Here is a 16,454-nt window from a genome sequence, read left to right on the forward strand (position 1 = left end):
TCGGTTAATGACATGATTTGTTATAATTGACTGATATCGTAGGCATTCTACTATAGTAATGTTTTGTCACTTCCCTAGTTAGATATAAACTTTATTTATAATGAAAATTACCTATAACCTCCATAAACATATCACACTGTTTAGATCAGTTGCAAGAAAAGATTTGATGTTGAATATAACACGATGATATGATGACCTATTACACTCCAAACAAAGTATAAACCGTCTACGCTGCACAAGGAACAAAGAATCAGTTGATAATTCTCACAACTTACCTTATTCTGTATTAGCCTGCCGGGATTTGGGTTGGTTCAGCTACACCATCAGCTGCAGTGGTCCTCTTCGATGGTCTGGGATCGCTCATCGGGAATCTCTCCTCTGGGAATCGAGCTCTCATCTGCCCGTTAAGTTGGCTGGTTTCCCCATTTTCATCTCACAGGCCCATCATGTCGGTCTCTTGCGCATTTAAGGAATATAAATTCAAAGAAAAATTAATTAAAATATCTCGCCAAATGCACATCCTTCTTGTATCCCAGTAGTGTTAAATATATATATATATATATATATATATCGGCTTAGATAAACGTCTATGCTTGAATTGTAATGCAGACTACCAAAATATCCTTTGTAACTTTATGTAGTTTACTTCAATAGTATTTGTTATATGAACACATTTTCTTAAGATACGATTCTTAAAGAACCCTTTTCTTGCAAGTTAGGCCTGTTAAGTGCCTTCTTGTTTCCTTTTTTTTCCCCCCATGGTGAATTAAATAAATAAATAAATAAATATATATACATATATATCGTATTGTAACATGTTGGCGGGGTAGATAAATAAATAAAATGCGTACAGCACCTGGTAGCAACCTATTTCTAAGATTTATTAGCTAAGCACTACAATTACAGATTTACACACACACAGACGATAGCCGAGCTTACAACTTACACACTTACGCGGTCATACACCTACAGATGTTTCGCGCTCTCTCTCTCTCTCTCTCTTATGTTCCATCTACAATGACACACACACACATACACACAGAGTCATCGATTATTTGCAGTACACTCTCTCAGCCACTCAGTCACACTCGTTAGCGCTGTCACGGTCCACAGCCTACATGTCAGCCTCGCAGGTCGGGTTAGTATCCGCTGTTCACTCAACCCGTTGAACTCCGCAGTCTTCACACGTCGTCTCCTAGTGTTCCCTTCTTCGCCGCTCCAGAACACTCCAGGTTCTCCTCCAGCAGCCAGCCTCAAGGGACACACACACACACAACATCAGGAAAACAGGGACGAGTCCTCGGCTCCAACAGACAGATACTCGATCAGGCTGCACTCTCCCAGGCTATCACTAACTGCGCTCCAGAGAACTCAATCTCGCTCCCACTCACTCACTAACTAACTCTCGCTCTCCACTTCTCACTCTCCAATACTCACTGACCGCTCTCACTGACTCCCACTGCAGGCAAGTAACTGCTCTTATATACCTGCGCCAGCCCTTCTGGAATAGTCCGGATGTTCGATGGATCGAGGAACCTCGCGAAATAGAAGACTCCAGATTAATCTCCCAGTCGTTTCCGTAGTCCTCTGCGGCGCGACCACGGATAGAAGTGAGAAGGGCCGGCCCAGTGCCTGAGTGTTGCTCGCGGATTGGCGCGCTCGAGCGCAAGGGGGGTGGGGCGATGGGTGACGCGCGTAGCGAGTTAGCATGGCAGACTCTACAACCATTACATTGCCCTCTCCTTAAGGCTGCTCGTCCCGAGCAGCTCCACGATTCGCTGCAATACAGTTTGTTCGGTTGGCCACCACCTTCCCATGGGGGATCCGCTGGGTCCGGTCGACGGTGTCCTCGTTCCCGTTGGTAACGATCAGCAACTCCTCGTGTGGCAGCCGGAACTTTGGTGATTTTCCTTTCGTCCACATTCGCGTCTATTTTCAGGGCTTGAGCGCCTTCGTAGTCCTCTGGTGTGATGTCCGGGACTGGTTTGCTCGTCCCAGGTTTAGCCCTGCTGGATTTCTTCTTCTTCCGAGGTGCGGAATTTGATCTTCGTACCGGCATGCAGTTTCGTGCCGGAACAAGTGTCCTAGTCAGGTGGCATCCTTGTCCGTTGGTCATCGGTTTGTCTTCCATTGCTGCTTCGTCTTCTAGTAGGGGTCCCTCCAGCCGTGCCATTGCAATCGCTGCCTCTGTCTCGTGGGCCATCATCAGAGTCTCTCCGTAGTTCTGTTTCTTGCCGATCGTCCTCTCTGGACGGATCTCAGCGCCACGTAGTTTCTCACAGGCGTCGGCCGCCTCGAGCTTGGTTTCACCTTGCGATAACTCTTCCACAGTCACGTCGCCTAGTCGCTCGATCTCGGCGTCGATTATCCGCAGCGTTATATCTGTGCGCTGAGTCCTCACCTGCGACTGGACTCGGTAGGTGGATCTCTGTTGGTGGACACCGCAGCGTACGTCGAGCACTCCCATAACCTCCTCATAGGTCGAACTTGGCTGGGAGCTGCGTTGTACACGTAGTCCGGCGATCGGATATTCGGCACTCTTCTTGGACGTCGATCCGGTCTCGAACTGGGTCTGGCATGTTCTCTTGGAAGTAATCCCGTCGTCCTGTAGGTTTTCGAACTTCACGATGGTGGAGCTGCCGTCGCTGCTGGCAGGATTTATTCGCGTCTCCACAGCCATCGTTTTCGCACGCAGGGCACTCACTTCCACCCCTGGGCCTCGAACTCCGGATTCCACAACCGCGAGCATCTCTTCAGATCCCTTCTCGTCCATTTTGTTGCCATCCCGCATATCGTCATCGTCGACCTCGGTTTCGATAGAGCGCACTTCGTCTCCCGACTTCTCACTCTTCCGTTCACTCAAATCGGTTTTCAGCTGGTCCGGGTTTGACCTCCGCTCAGATCTCAGTTCACTAATGAGTTCGCCATAGGAAGATAAGATTTTGTTTTCAAGCTCACTAAACTTGCGTAGAAAAATCTGAAGCTGTTCGGAATTCATTTCGCTAGTAGATATTTCTGTCGACTACAAAATTCGCTACCAGGTACTCGATTCTGACACCAGTTTTACTTAAGAGTTTATCCACTAGTTTATCACACTTGTCCATCCCACTTCTGACTCCAGTTGTAACGTGTTGGCGGTGTAGATAAATAAATAAAATGCGTACAGCACCTGGTAGCAACTTATTTCTAAGATTTATTAGCTAAGCACTACAATTACAGATTTACACACACACAGACGATAGCCGAGCTTACAACTTACACACTTACGCGGTCATACACCTACAGACGTTTTGCGCTCTCTCTCTCTCTTAGTTTCTCTTATGTTCCATCTACAATGACACACACACACACACATACACACAAAGTCATCGATTATTTGCAGTACACTCTCTCAGCCACTCAGTCACACTCGTTAGCGCTGTCACGGTCCACAGCCTACATGTCAGCCTTGCAGGTCGGGATAGTATCCGCTGTTCAGTTGATCTCCGCAGTCTTCACACGTCATCTCCTAGTGTTCCCTTCTTCGCTGCTCCAGAACACTCCAGGTTCTCCTCCAGCTGCCAGCCTCAAGGGACACACACACACGACATCAGGAAAACAGGAACGAGTCCTTGGCTCCAACAGACAGGTACTCTATCAGGCTGCACTCTCCCAGGCTATCACTAACTGCGCTCCAGCGAACTCAATCTCGCTCCCACTCACTCACTAACTAACTCTCGCTCTCCACTTCTCACTCTCCAATTCTCACTGACCGCTCTCACTGACTCCCACTGCAGGCAAGTAACTGCTCTTATATACCTGCGCCAGCCCTTCTGGAATAGTCCGGATGTTCGATGGATCGAGGAACCTCGCGAAATAGAAGACTCCAGATTAATCTTCCAGTCGTTTCCGTAGTCCTCTGCGGCGCGACCACGGATAGAAGTGAGAAGGGCCGGCCCAGCGCTTGAGTGTTGCTCGCGGATTGGCACGCTCGAGCGCAAGGGGGGTGGGGCGATGGGTGACGCCCCTGGCAGGTAGCGAGTTAGCATGGCGGACTCTACAACCATTACAGTATTCTGACGATATATTTTTGGTTTTGATAATAAATTATACATATATGTATAGACGTATATTGCCACTCTGCTTTCTATTAATTTACTCTTAATATTTCGACACTTAACTTTCCAAATAGCTATTCTTTCCTTGAAGATGCGTTCGCTGATTTTTCTTGTCAGTCTTGAATTCAATTCGCTCTTGATGATATGAGCTGGCTCCTTTTTGGAGCTGCAGTTGATGGTTAGGCTATTCGTTCAACTCGTTCGACTAGCTCCTTTGAATGACTCGTTCAAAGGAGTCAGTTCATTCATGAACGACTCATCACTAGTCCAGGGAAACATAATGAGCGTACAGAAGAATCCGGGACCTGGTGAAGAAGTCATAACAAGAAAAGGAAAGGTATACAGGGTGTTGGGTAGCAGTGTTCAGTCATCAGGAATCTGCATTTAGGGCTATCGCCGAGGTGTTTACCTAGTTTTTTCTTTAAAGTTTTCAAAGATCTTGGAAATTTATAGGACATTTCCATTGATAATATATTCTAATCCCTTACTCCTCATCCTATAAATGAATATTTTCCCCAAATTGTCCTCTTGAATTCCAACTACTAAAGTCATTCCACACCATCTCTCTGCTGACAGTTCAAAACATATACAGTTGAGCATCTCTTCTCCTTTCTCCAAAGTCTTTCCAGCCCAAAGTTACCACTTGTGTTTAAGTTTCCTCAGGGTGGCATGTCAGTGCACTTGGCTGTTTTTACAAGTTCATCTTTAAGTTCTGACCAACCAATAGCATTTTTGTTCGGAGATATTGGCCAGGAAAGAGCCTCAGTTTTGCCTCAGAATCTCTGGGTCGATTCGTGGGTTTCGCCGTGATCTACATTTGGGTCTGTTAGGTTGAAACTTCAATTACTGATAGATGGTGATCAGAGTCGGATACCCTTCTTGACTTTAACATTCATGATCCCCTTTTGGTTTCTCTTTGCAATATCCAAAAGGTTTATGTGAAATTCTCCTAAATGGATATTCGGGGACTTGTAGGGTATTTTCTTCTGCGGACGTGCTAGAAAATTAGTTGACATTATTTTCAGATCAAAGGTCTCACTGAAGTTGATTGATCCTTCTCCAATTTTATTGCTTCTTTTATGGGCAGGGTAGAGTTCGACTGTAGCTTTGTACTTCTTTTCTTTGCTTATTTGTGCATTGGAATCTCCCATCAAAACTCTTGGCATGTTTAGGAATTTGGGTTACTGTTTCTTCTAGTGGGTCCCAGAATTCTTTCACTTTTTCTGGGTCTTTTGGTTGTAACTCTTTGTAGGTGCATGAGCGTTGATTAGTAAACAGGCTTTGTTACCTGATTTGATTGCTAGCACTGAAATTTTTTCAGAGTGAGATGTGAAACTCATAACTGAATTTATGGTATTCTGTCGTACTGCAAACGCGGTGCCAAATTGCAATGGTGTATTAAAGACTGGAATTGCTGGTTTACCTTTGTATATTCTGTATTTGCCTGGCTCTAAGTGATTTTTGTCCGTATATCTGATTTCTTGTAGAGCTAAAATTTGGATATTTATTCTGTCCAACATATCTGTTAATAGCTTCAATTTGTCAGTCTTGAGAAGTCTATTGATGTTGATGGTGCCAAGAAAATGCTTGCAATTGGGGTGACGAGATTTGGGAAGCTCTGATACATTTCCGCATGATGTTTTCGGTCCCCCAGAATCTCTCATTAATGCCTGGAGTAGTTTCTTTGCCTGCTGACATTTCCATCATGCTAAAATGTAAAAGGTAATGGGGAGACCCCCTATTGTCGATATCAGTGTTACAACTAAGGTAATAAGCCTTAGAGGTTGCCTCAAGATGGGTTCTGAATGTTGTTGCTGTTATTATTATTATTATTATTATTGTTGTTGTTGTTGTTGTTGTTGTTAACAGACACATCACTATTGGGAAATATCCTGGTGGCAGTGATCACTTACAGTAGTATGATAATGAAGTAAACTTAAAACTAGCTTAACATTACAACTCCGTCATATAAAAATGTACACGTACCTTAAGTATTTCAAAGTTTTTACACTAACTATTATCATACCGTTGTAAATACAACTCGTTCATATACAAATTCACACATACCCTAAATAATTCAGATTCTTTATTACCTTAAAACTATGATTTACAATGGGTTGACCGTTACATTAGAATATGACACCATCACAGAAATTTACGAACAAATATTTACCATTAATGAACGTTAGTTTTCGTAGCTCATTGTATTAACATAAAGAAATAAATCATGTGATGATCAAGACGTCTAACAGGGATAGTACCAACCAGGACTACAGTAAAAGGTAAAAAGTATTCCTTCCTTACGTGGCAGGTATAACTGACAGAATACGGTGCATTCTTAGGAAGTACATTATAAGTTTAGTTTTCACCACAGACCGGAAGCTCAAATCCATGTTTCGACCAGTCAAAGAAAAACCACATCTTGAAACACTGGGCGTGTATGAAGTTCCACGTAGTTCTGGTTGCTCATTTATTGGCATGACAAAAAGGCTTGTTAGCACCAGGGTGAAAGAACACATCAGATCGATCAGGAATGTCAATCACAGTGCACTATGTCTTCTGGTATGGGCTAGAATAAAATTGTACCGGGCGAGTTGGCCGTGCGCGTAGAGGCGCGCGGCTGTGAGCTTGCATCCGGGAGATAGTAGGTTCGAATCCCACTATCGGCAGCCCTGAAGATGGTTTTCCGTGGTTTCCCATTTTCACACCAGGTAAATGCTGGGGCTGTACCTTAATTAAGGCCACGGCCGCTTCCAACTCCTAGGCCTTCCCTATCCCATCGTCGCCATAAGACCTATCTGTGTCGGTGCGACGTAATACCCGTAGCAAAAAAAAAAAAAAAAGAATGTCAATCGTTCTTCCTCCACAGAGAATACTACAAGCCAGTCTGCCATAGTAGAACATTTCTACAGTTCAAACCATGAAATCCTCTTTGTCAGAGTCTTAATTTCCCACCTTGACTTTCTGCGTGCAGGCTGTCAAAAATTCCCAGATCCACAGAACCACTCTTTTATCAATGTTTGTTTCCACCAATTTTTGGATCAGAATGTCATATGGTACTACATCAAATGCTTTAGCAAAATCAATCACAAAGCATCATCTTGCATGCCCTTGTCTAATGACTCACTAATATCTTGAAAGAACGACATCATCTGGCTCTCTCAGGAGAAACCTTTTCTAAAACCATGTTGCCGACCATTAATCCACAAACTTTTCTCCCATTGTTCCCTTAAATATTCTGAAATGAGGTGTTCCATTTGTTTACATACAATGGGTATACTGTACCGTACCCAGGGGTAAATATCCTCTAGGACGATGTCTCCATTTCTGTACGAACATCCGACTAACTCAGGGTTGGGCAGAGAGTGGGTTGGTCGTCAATTGGGTCAGGATAAAAATAAAATTTCTACACTTAAATATAAGTAAATGACAGGAAAATGGAGGTATAACTCGAATGAGAAACAATCATATGGGGTAGGATGAATTTATTCATGAATATCCCCGAATCATTTTACTTGAAATCAATTAAATCAAATAATAAAATAGCATTATAAAATCTCAAAATAACAGAAATAGCTGGACATTGACAATGTTAATTATTTAAAGAAACAAAGTGAATAAAATATCAAGCACAACATTGAATACTTGCATACTTTCAGAAATGATCTTCTTTTTTGTCCATAGTTCATGTGATATGGTAATAAGTAATACACTGATATGTAGTTATTTCACATGGAGTCACACTAGAAAATATCGCAACGATACGGGTTACGAATTTAATTTAAATCGAGAGTTGCCAAAATTTTATTGTTAAAGAAAATTACAATATAAAGAAAAGTTACGATGAAAAAGAAAAACTAAGATGCAATGGAATATGATCTGAATTATGTAAAATACTAGTGGCATTTCCTACGTTATACACTGACTGACAGAGCAAATGCAACACCAAGAAGGAGTGGTCAGAACTTTATGCCAATTGCAGGGTAGACTGACGTCACTGAGGTATGCTCATGATGTGAAATGCGCCGCTGTGCTGCGCACGTAGCGAACGATAAATGGGACACGGCTTTGGCGAATGGCCCACTTCGTACCGTGATTTCTCAGCCGACAGTCATTGTAGAACGTGTTGTGTGCCACAGGACACGTGTATAACTAAGAATGCCAGGTCGCCGTCAACGGAGGCATTTCCAGCAGACAGACGACTTTACGAGGGGTATGGTGATCGGGCTGAGAAGGGCAGGTTGATCGCTTCGTCAAATCGCAGCCGATACCCATAGTGATGTGTCCACGGTGCAGCGCCTGTGGCGAAGATGGTTGACGCAGGGACATGTGGCACGTGCGAGGGGTCCAGGCGCAGCCCGAGTGACGTCAGCACGCGAGGATCGGCGCATCAGCCGCCAAGCGGTGGCAGCCCCGCACGCCACGTCAACCGCCATTCTTCATCATGTGCAAGACACCCTGGCTGTTCCAATATCGACCAAAACAATTTCCCGTCGATTGGTTGAAGGAGGCCTGCACTCCCGGCGTCCGCTCAGAAGACTACCATTGACTCCACAGCATAGACGGCATTGTGCCAGGCTAAAGCGACTTGGATGAGGGAATGGCGGAACGTCGTGTTCTCCGATGAGTGACGCTTCTGTTCTGTCAGTGATAGTCACCGCAGACGAGTGTGGCGTCGGCGTGGAGAAAGGTCAAATCCGGCAGTAACTGTGGAGCGCCCTACCGCTAGACAACGCGGCATCATGGTTTGGGGCGCTATTGCGTATGATTCCACGTCACCTCTAGTGCGTATTCAAGGCACGTTAAATGCCCACCGCTACGTGCAGCATGTGCTGCGGCCGGTGGCACTCCCGTACCTTCAGGGGCTGCCCAATACTCTGTTTCAGCAGGATAATGCCCGCCCACACACTGCTCGCATCTCCCAACAGGCTCTACGAGGTGTACAGATGCTTCCGTAGCCAGCGTACTCTCCGGATCTCTCACCAATCGAACACGTGTGGGATCTCATTGGACGCCGTTTGCAAACTCTGCCCCAGCCTCGTACGGACGACCAACTGTGGCAAATGGTTGACAGAGAATGGAGAACCATCCCTCAGGACACCATCCGCACTCTTATTGACTCTGTACCTCGACGTGTTTCTGCGTGCATCGCCGCTCGCGGTGGTCCTACATCCTACTGAGTCGATGCCGTGCGCATTATGTAACCTGCATATCGGTTTGAAATAAACATCAATTATTCGTCCGTGCCGTCTCTGTTTTTTCTCCAACTTTCATCCCTTTCGAACCACTCCTTCTTGGTGTTGCATTTGCTCTGTCAGTCAGTGTATTTACAACAAATCAAATAAACAACACTAAACACATCTATTTACATCGGATAAAGAGAAAAAGTCTTACATACTACACAGATTCTACGTGAATCGCGGTTCACCACAAATGATCTGGTGAGAACTAGATTGACCATCAATAAAACTCAGCACTCGGGCTGTTCCCCATTAAAACAACGAGACAAGGTATTCAAACAACATGTAACAATATAAAACATCATCCTGTAAGGGAAAAACATATAAATAACCATCAATAGTATGTAGAAAGCAATGGGCAACATTGCCTCCGGCTGCATTTGAGTGCTCAACGGCGCGGTCATCCGTCGTGTATATCCGGGTGGGCTGTGAGCTGAAAGGAAATGTTGAACTCAACATTGTACTAAGGCTTGGTTTCTGTCTCCCAAGATTGTGACACGGAAATATCATCTCATTCGCGCCGTCTAATAAAAACACGGCCAATATATCAGCTTGCAATGAGGTAACGTCTTTCGTCGGCTATACGGAAACACGCGTATAATCATTCCTTCCTAGCATGCTTTTACAAATTAGCACACATCAGACTCCTTGGTCTGGAATCAATTCCGTCAATTCTGATAACAATATACTCTCAGAAGACAATTGGCAGGTACATGTCCACTGCACATTATTCTTTTACATATCTGGCATGCAATCAGCCTGCATAATCACTTTATCATTCCGCATGCAATCTTATTTCTCATATCTCTTATGAATCACATTAGCTTTCTACATTATGAGACCCAGTTCGTTTCCTGTGCAAATCATTGGGCAAAAACAGATTCCAACCTAAATTCAAAGATCCTATTCTTTCAACGTCGTTATGCAGCTTCTTACGTACAGCTTCTGAAATACCATTTGTCATGCAATTAGCTATAACTGTCTCTCTAAATGATCAAAATGAAATGACGTAGTAAGTATTTAACTTTGAACTTGGATGAACTTGTCAATCTAATCCTCCTAGCACTATTTTACAAGGAAAAATCAGAATATTCTACACTAAATAAACATGCATAAATGAACAACAATCTAATCCTAACAAATCCCTCATTATCCCAATTATCTAGTCATAAATCAAAATAAAGTAAAAAGAACATGCATTACTCTCTTATCCGTATATACAACAATATCAAAATGAATCAAACACATGCCGTCAGGCTTACTTTACATTAAATAAAATCTCTATTCTAAACTGCACTAGTATTTTAACATAACCCATATAACATTCCATAATTAACACATGCGTCTTATCTTAATTTGTGGCGACTCTCTGGATACATGGTAGCAGCTCACATCTCTGCTATATTAGGGATTTACTCCATGTCGATCACAGCTTCAACATGTGGAAATGCACTTCCTTCTTCCTTAGGCGAAGCCATCTTCTTGCTGAAAAGTTGTTTAACACTGGAACACAGAAAGCTTTGGATGAATATCTCTTCACCGCTCACTTCTATAAGTGCCGAACAATCCTTGGTTATAAATTCAGCCAAGCACACTGGCACATTAATAATGCAAACTTTATATTTAAGGGTATATATACACAGTTTTTGAGAGCGGCACGCGGTACGGATCGAGAGTTCCTCGCGAAACGCGACAGACACGAAAATGTGAGACAATGGCACGTCTCTCCTGCACTTGCTACACTGCGGCTAATTATCACCGTCTCTATATGTTGATAGTAAACTTTGCAATAATATAATCTGCAATTAACTCTGGAACAGTTATTTTATCCAACTGCACAACTGAAACACTTGTTTAAAATCATATACTGTTACTTATATAACACTTCAGTATCCGCGATCACAATGACACTTCTACTCTCTCCAAACTATCCGGTCAGAATGATGCTCTCTTGAGCTTGGGGTGCTGAGGAAGCTTCGGTGACATCGTTTCAACTATGGGGTTCCCGCTTGTCTAGACAAACCACCAATCAGAAAGCTTGCCATATATAATGTCACAATATTAATTTTAATACATTTATAAAACACAATTCGAACTATGGCAAATCTCTTCCTATAATTTTTAGATCGTATTTCTAATATTTCACTTATAGACCTGTGGAAAACTGACAAATGACAGAATTAAACTCAAGCAACTGTACACGTTGGTCAACCTGGGATTATCACTTGGCGTGATGTAGACTCCATGGTTGCCGTATCCTCACGTTCTCATTGGCGGAATATATAGCTTAGTCAGCACCTTGTACACGTGCCAATCTTTACCAATGCTTGGTTACGCTAAGCTATTCTCACGGTCTCGAGGATATGTTGGGCAATATCCAGCGACTTGATGTCTCCATAGACATCCTGTCTCAACTATCTTGGGATTCAATACTCTGCCATTTATGACTGTAATTTATATGAATAAAATTTATATATTATGTCAAATAATACTCTTGAATGTTTCTTATGGGCTGGCAGGATACGGCTCAATACAGTTAATGCATTTATAGTTGTCCATTAACAGTCTGTTGCCCCCTTTAGAAATCGGGATTATATTTGCTTCAATCATCTGGAATTTGGGTATTGGTGAGAGACACAATAGATAGTATTTCCAAATAGCATAGTATAGCTCCTGTTGGTAAAAATGGGTGCTGGTATACAATTCCTAATTGCTAGATTGCATGCCAGAAGCTTGGATTTAATTAGAAACCTCTCTGCATTGTTCATATGGAGTGAGGGCATATGATGCTGTTAGTGATTTGTCCATGAGATGGGGATTTTAAGCCTTGAACTGATCCCTTGGAGTTAATCATCATTAGTAGATTATGGCCTGACAGTGGGTTTCACCCTCTTCCTACCTCATTATCTTCCCACACCCAGACGTGCAGGTCGCCCATCAGCATCAAATAGAAAGACCTGCACCAGGTGAGCCAATCTTCGGACACTAGTGGCGCTAAGAGCAATATAATAAATAATTCACAGAATACACGGTTTATTTTTGTTCATGTTTCCATATTATTTCATATTTCTGTGAAGAAGAATGACTAAGGGAGACAGGTGTAGGGACTGCAGGTGGGAGCTGGCATCAAGGAAAATTGGAAAGAGATAGCTAGTTTGAAGGAGATAATTAAGCTTGTAGTGGAGAAGAGGCATGAAGGTAGGTTTTTCTTGATCAATGTTTAAGATATGGTAGGTAGGAAAGATGGAAGAAAGAAAGGGAAGAGATTGTGGAAGAGAGGTAGGTTAATGTTTTAAGGGGAAAGAAAATGAGGGCTGAGTATTTCTATCAGGGAGCGAGTTCAGGAGAGCTATCTGAGGAATCGGTATGAGTCATTGCACGTAGAACAGCAGGGAAGTGTTAGAGAGGAAGTGTAACAAATTCTATCATCTTTGTAACACACTTTAGGTTTGTAGATCAATGTTATTATTGTTATTATTATTGTTATTATTATTGTTATTATTATTGTTATTGTTATTATTATTATTATTATTATTATTATTATTATTATTATTATTATTATTATTATTATTATTATTATTATCATCATGATCAAGAAACCAGTCAAATTGTAATTCCACCAGCTAATAATACTAGTAAATTAGAAGATAAATTAGAGTTGGCCAATTTGATGCAAGAATGTGCATGCTTTCCATGAGTCATGCTGGGCAGTGAGAGGGAGTCCAACTCGTTGGCTGAATGGTCAGCGCACTGGCCTTCGGTTCACAGGGTCCCGGGTTCGATTCCCGGCCGGGTCGGGGATTTTAACCTTAATTGGTTAATTCCAATGGCCCAGGGGCTGGGTGTTTGTGCTGTCCCCAACATTCCTGCAACTCACACACCACACATAACACTATCCTCCACCACAATAACACGCAGTTACCTATACATGGCAGATGCCGCCCACCCTCATCGGAGGGTCTGCCTTACAAGGGCTGCACTCGGCTAGAAATAGCCACACGAAAAAAGAAAAAAAAAGTGAGAGGGATCCGATGATAATACAAACAGTATTAGGATTGTCAAAGAAAATTTGGCTCGAATATTAGAAAATGTATTTCAAATAAATGAATATAATGTATATTGACTGTTACGGGGATACCGTGTGGACAGAGGTGAAAGTAGGTGCGGGCATGAACGGTTCACTCTAAGATAATCAAAAGATTAATTAAACCGGGCGAGTTGGCCGTGCGCGTAGAGGCGCACGGCTGTGAGCTTGCATCCGGGAGATAGTAGGTTCGAATCCCACTATCGGCAGTCCTGAAGATGGTTTTCCGTGGTTTCCCATTTTCACTCCAGGCAAATGCTGGGGCTGTACCTTAACTAAGGCCACGGCCGCTTCCTTCCAACTCCTAGGCCTTTCCTATCCCATCGTCGCCATAAGACCTATCTATGTCGGTGCGACGTAAAGCCCCTAGCAAAAAAAAAAAGATTAATTAAAAACTTTAAAATTAGTGTTATATTTCTTTTCTCAGTTATCTTTTGGTTTTTCAAAAACAAACTTTATAATTCAGGTACAAAAGTTCATAAGATACGGTAACAATTAGAATATTGAATAACAATTAATTGTTGATGAACTTAGCCATGATAGGTTAATATGGTTGTTTGATCCATATTGACTAGTCTGAAATGTATTACAGAACTATTTAAAATAGTTTTATTTGATTCCGCCTTGTCAATACACTTATTAATGAAAGATAACTATTTATTTAACCATACATGTTTTGGGAAGTCAACCATTCCCTTCATCAGTGGTCAGTACAAAGAATAAAACAATATAACACTATCTTTTGTTCTTACAATTCAAAGAAGTATTGTGTCCTAATTCACCATATCAATGATTAAAGAAAACTTATAAAATATTATGGAAATGATTAATACATACAATTTTCTTGGACTGAATGATAATACTTATATAAATTTGAGATCTTCAAGTTGTCTTCTTTTTTCTTCTTTTTGTTCCTTAAATGAGAATATGCTAGTCTATACAGTGGGTTATTTTCTGCACTTCTTTCATCCTAATATGAATTAGAATTTTTTTAAAAATGTACCTTAAATATCTGGTTGAATTCTTTAAAATACATCTCCTCTAATACCCAGTACTTGACTTCATTGCTAGGAGGCATTTGTTGTGTAACACCAAGTGGCAACATTGAGCATCTTGCTCTCTTAAACGTCAATCCCATTTAGTTTCACGTGGACATTACCTGGAGCCACTCCTGGATCCACAAACTAGACATTAAATTGACCACCTTACGAACATAAAAATTTTCCGAGTAGTTGGAGAAATCATGTGCCAACCCCTTGGTTAGATGTGAGCCAGCCTCTTACTTCGAGGCCCCATATTCTATTCTCATCCATGTCTGAGATTTTCACCTGGATCTGAGGGCTGGTTCAAGGTCCACTCAGCCTACATGAGAATAATTCAGCAGCCCCAGTCTAGAAAGTCAAGAATAATAGCCAAGAGGATGTGTCATTCTGACCATGGGTCTCCTCGTAATCTGCAGGCTTTTGGGCAGAGCAGCAGTTGCTTGGTAGGCTAAGGCTCATTAGGGCTGTACCGTCATGGAAGGAGGATAATGCATTGAAAATAACAAGAAATCATATTCAATACTTTACAGCAGCTGCTTTCTCAGAAAACAACAGTTAAAGATAAATATAAAGAAAAATAGTTAAATCTTGTATTTAGTGAGTTATTGCTGTATTGGGTTAGAATTGCTAATTCTATACTGTCAAATGTCAATATTCTGCACGACTCTTTTTTCTTCATAGGACTACTTTCCAAGAAGCTAAGAAATTTTTCTCTTCTGCTGGCCTCTATAGACGATTTCTTCGTAAGACTTCACGGAAGATTGGAACAACAGAAGATGGTCTATTTGAAGCCGACTGGTCAGCAAACATCAGAGTTAAAAACCTGGAAACTTTCACAGTAAGTCTTCACTAACCTGCTGTAGCAGTACAGTATATAGTCTTTACACTTAGAACTGGACCAAAGCACTAGCTGAAGAGGACATGATGAAATTAGTTGTAGGTTGTCATTTAACTGCTAGTAACTATTAACTACTAGTGGGGTTGGAGGGGGCATTTAAAAAAATACAGGTGCAGGGCTTAAACATGGCTGTATCTTCTTCTTCCTGATAGGTTTCTACTTATGCAGGTCGTTTGCATGGCTGTATACTTGCACTAACATTCTTTCTCCTGTACCTGGCAACCATGCTCAACAAGATGTCTGCTAAAAGCACAGATGTGAAAATTAGATATTGGTTTGATGGTGGATTGTTTTTTTTTTAATCGGGCCAGACTCCACTCTGAAGACTAACCAACTTCAGTGATACAACAGAAATATAGTATGCAGATAGATGGATAGATAGATATATGGTTCATTTTTAACTGGCAATGCTAGGGGGACATATTCTTGTCTTACACTTAACCAGTGAATACATAAATAACATAAAATAAAAATATGTTTGCTACTATGCTGTCTTAGTGTACATAAAACGCTAACGTGTATGTTTCACAAAACTCAAGCTCATAAACCAGAGGGAGTTAAAAGGTGCCGTTTGAACCATAATCTTCCAAATCATCTCAGTAGTACAGGAAAAATATTGCGTTTCTTGAAAAGTCAACGGAAATATATTTAATTTCAAGATGATATACCGTATATGCTCACATACAACTTGCACTTTTTTGACAAAAAATAAGTGTGAACATTTTCCGTGCATTATATATGCGGGGATTTGTGTGCAAAAGATCGTATTCCTGAAGAAAAAAAAAATGTAAAATTTGCATTAGGCTATTGAAATAAAACAACTGGCATACTAACCCTATTCATTGTCACTGCCTTCAGTCTCTAAGCTATTCTCGCGTGCATCATTCTGGGGCCTATTCCACAAAAGTATGGTCTTGTACATTACAAGTAAATTCTCTAGTAACTAGTACAAATACCAGAGTTTCTGTTCCACAAAAGAATTTTCTACAGTTGCACTGTACTACTCCAATCTTACAAATTACCAGTGAATTGTTATGGGTGTGTTCCATGAAAGTACTAGTACTTGTAACTTACTAGTGAATTGGGAAGTAT

The 16,454-nt window shown here is 41.7% G+C and overlaps 1 protein-coding gene across 1 annotated transcript in view; it reads left to right on the forward strand.

The window, feature by feature from the left end:
• LOC136874793 (uncharacterized) overlaps positions 1–16,454 on the forward strand; it is a 311,583-nt gene that overhangs the window by 135,826 nt on the left and 159,303 nt on the right. The window contains exon 5 of the mRNA XM_067148465.2: positions 15,146–15,302. Within this exon, the coding sequence (XP_067004566.1) occupies positions 15,146–15,302 (157 nt within the window). The remainder of the gene's footprint in view (positions 1–15,145; positions 15,303–16,454) is intronic.

The sequence above is a fragment of the Anabrus simplex genome, chromosome 5 (assembly GCF_040414725.1).
Source record: "Anabrus simplex isolate iqAnaSimp1 chromosome 5, ASM4041472v1, whole genome shotgun sequence".
NCBI lineage: Eukaryota > Metazoa > Arthropoda > Insecta > Orthoptera > Tettigoniidae > Anabrus > Anabrus simplex.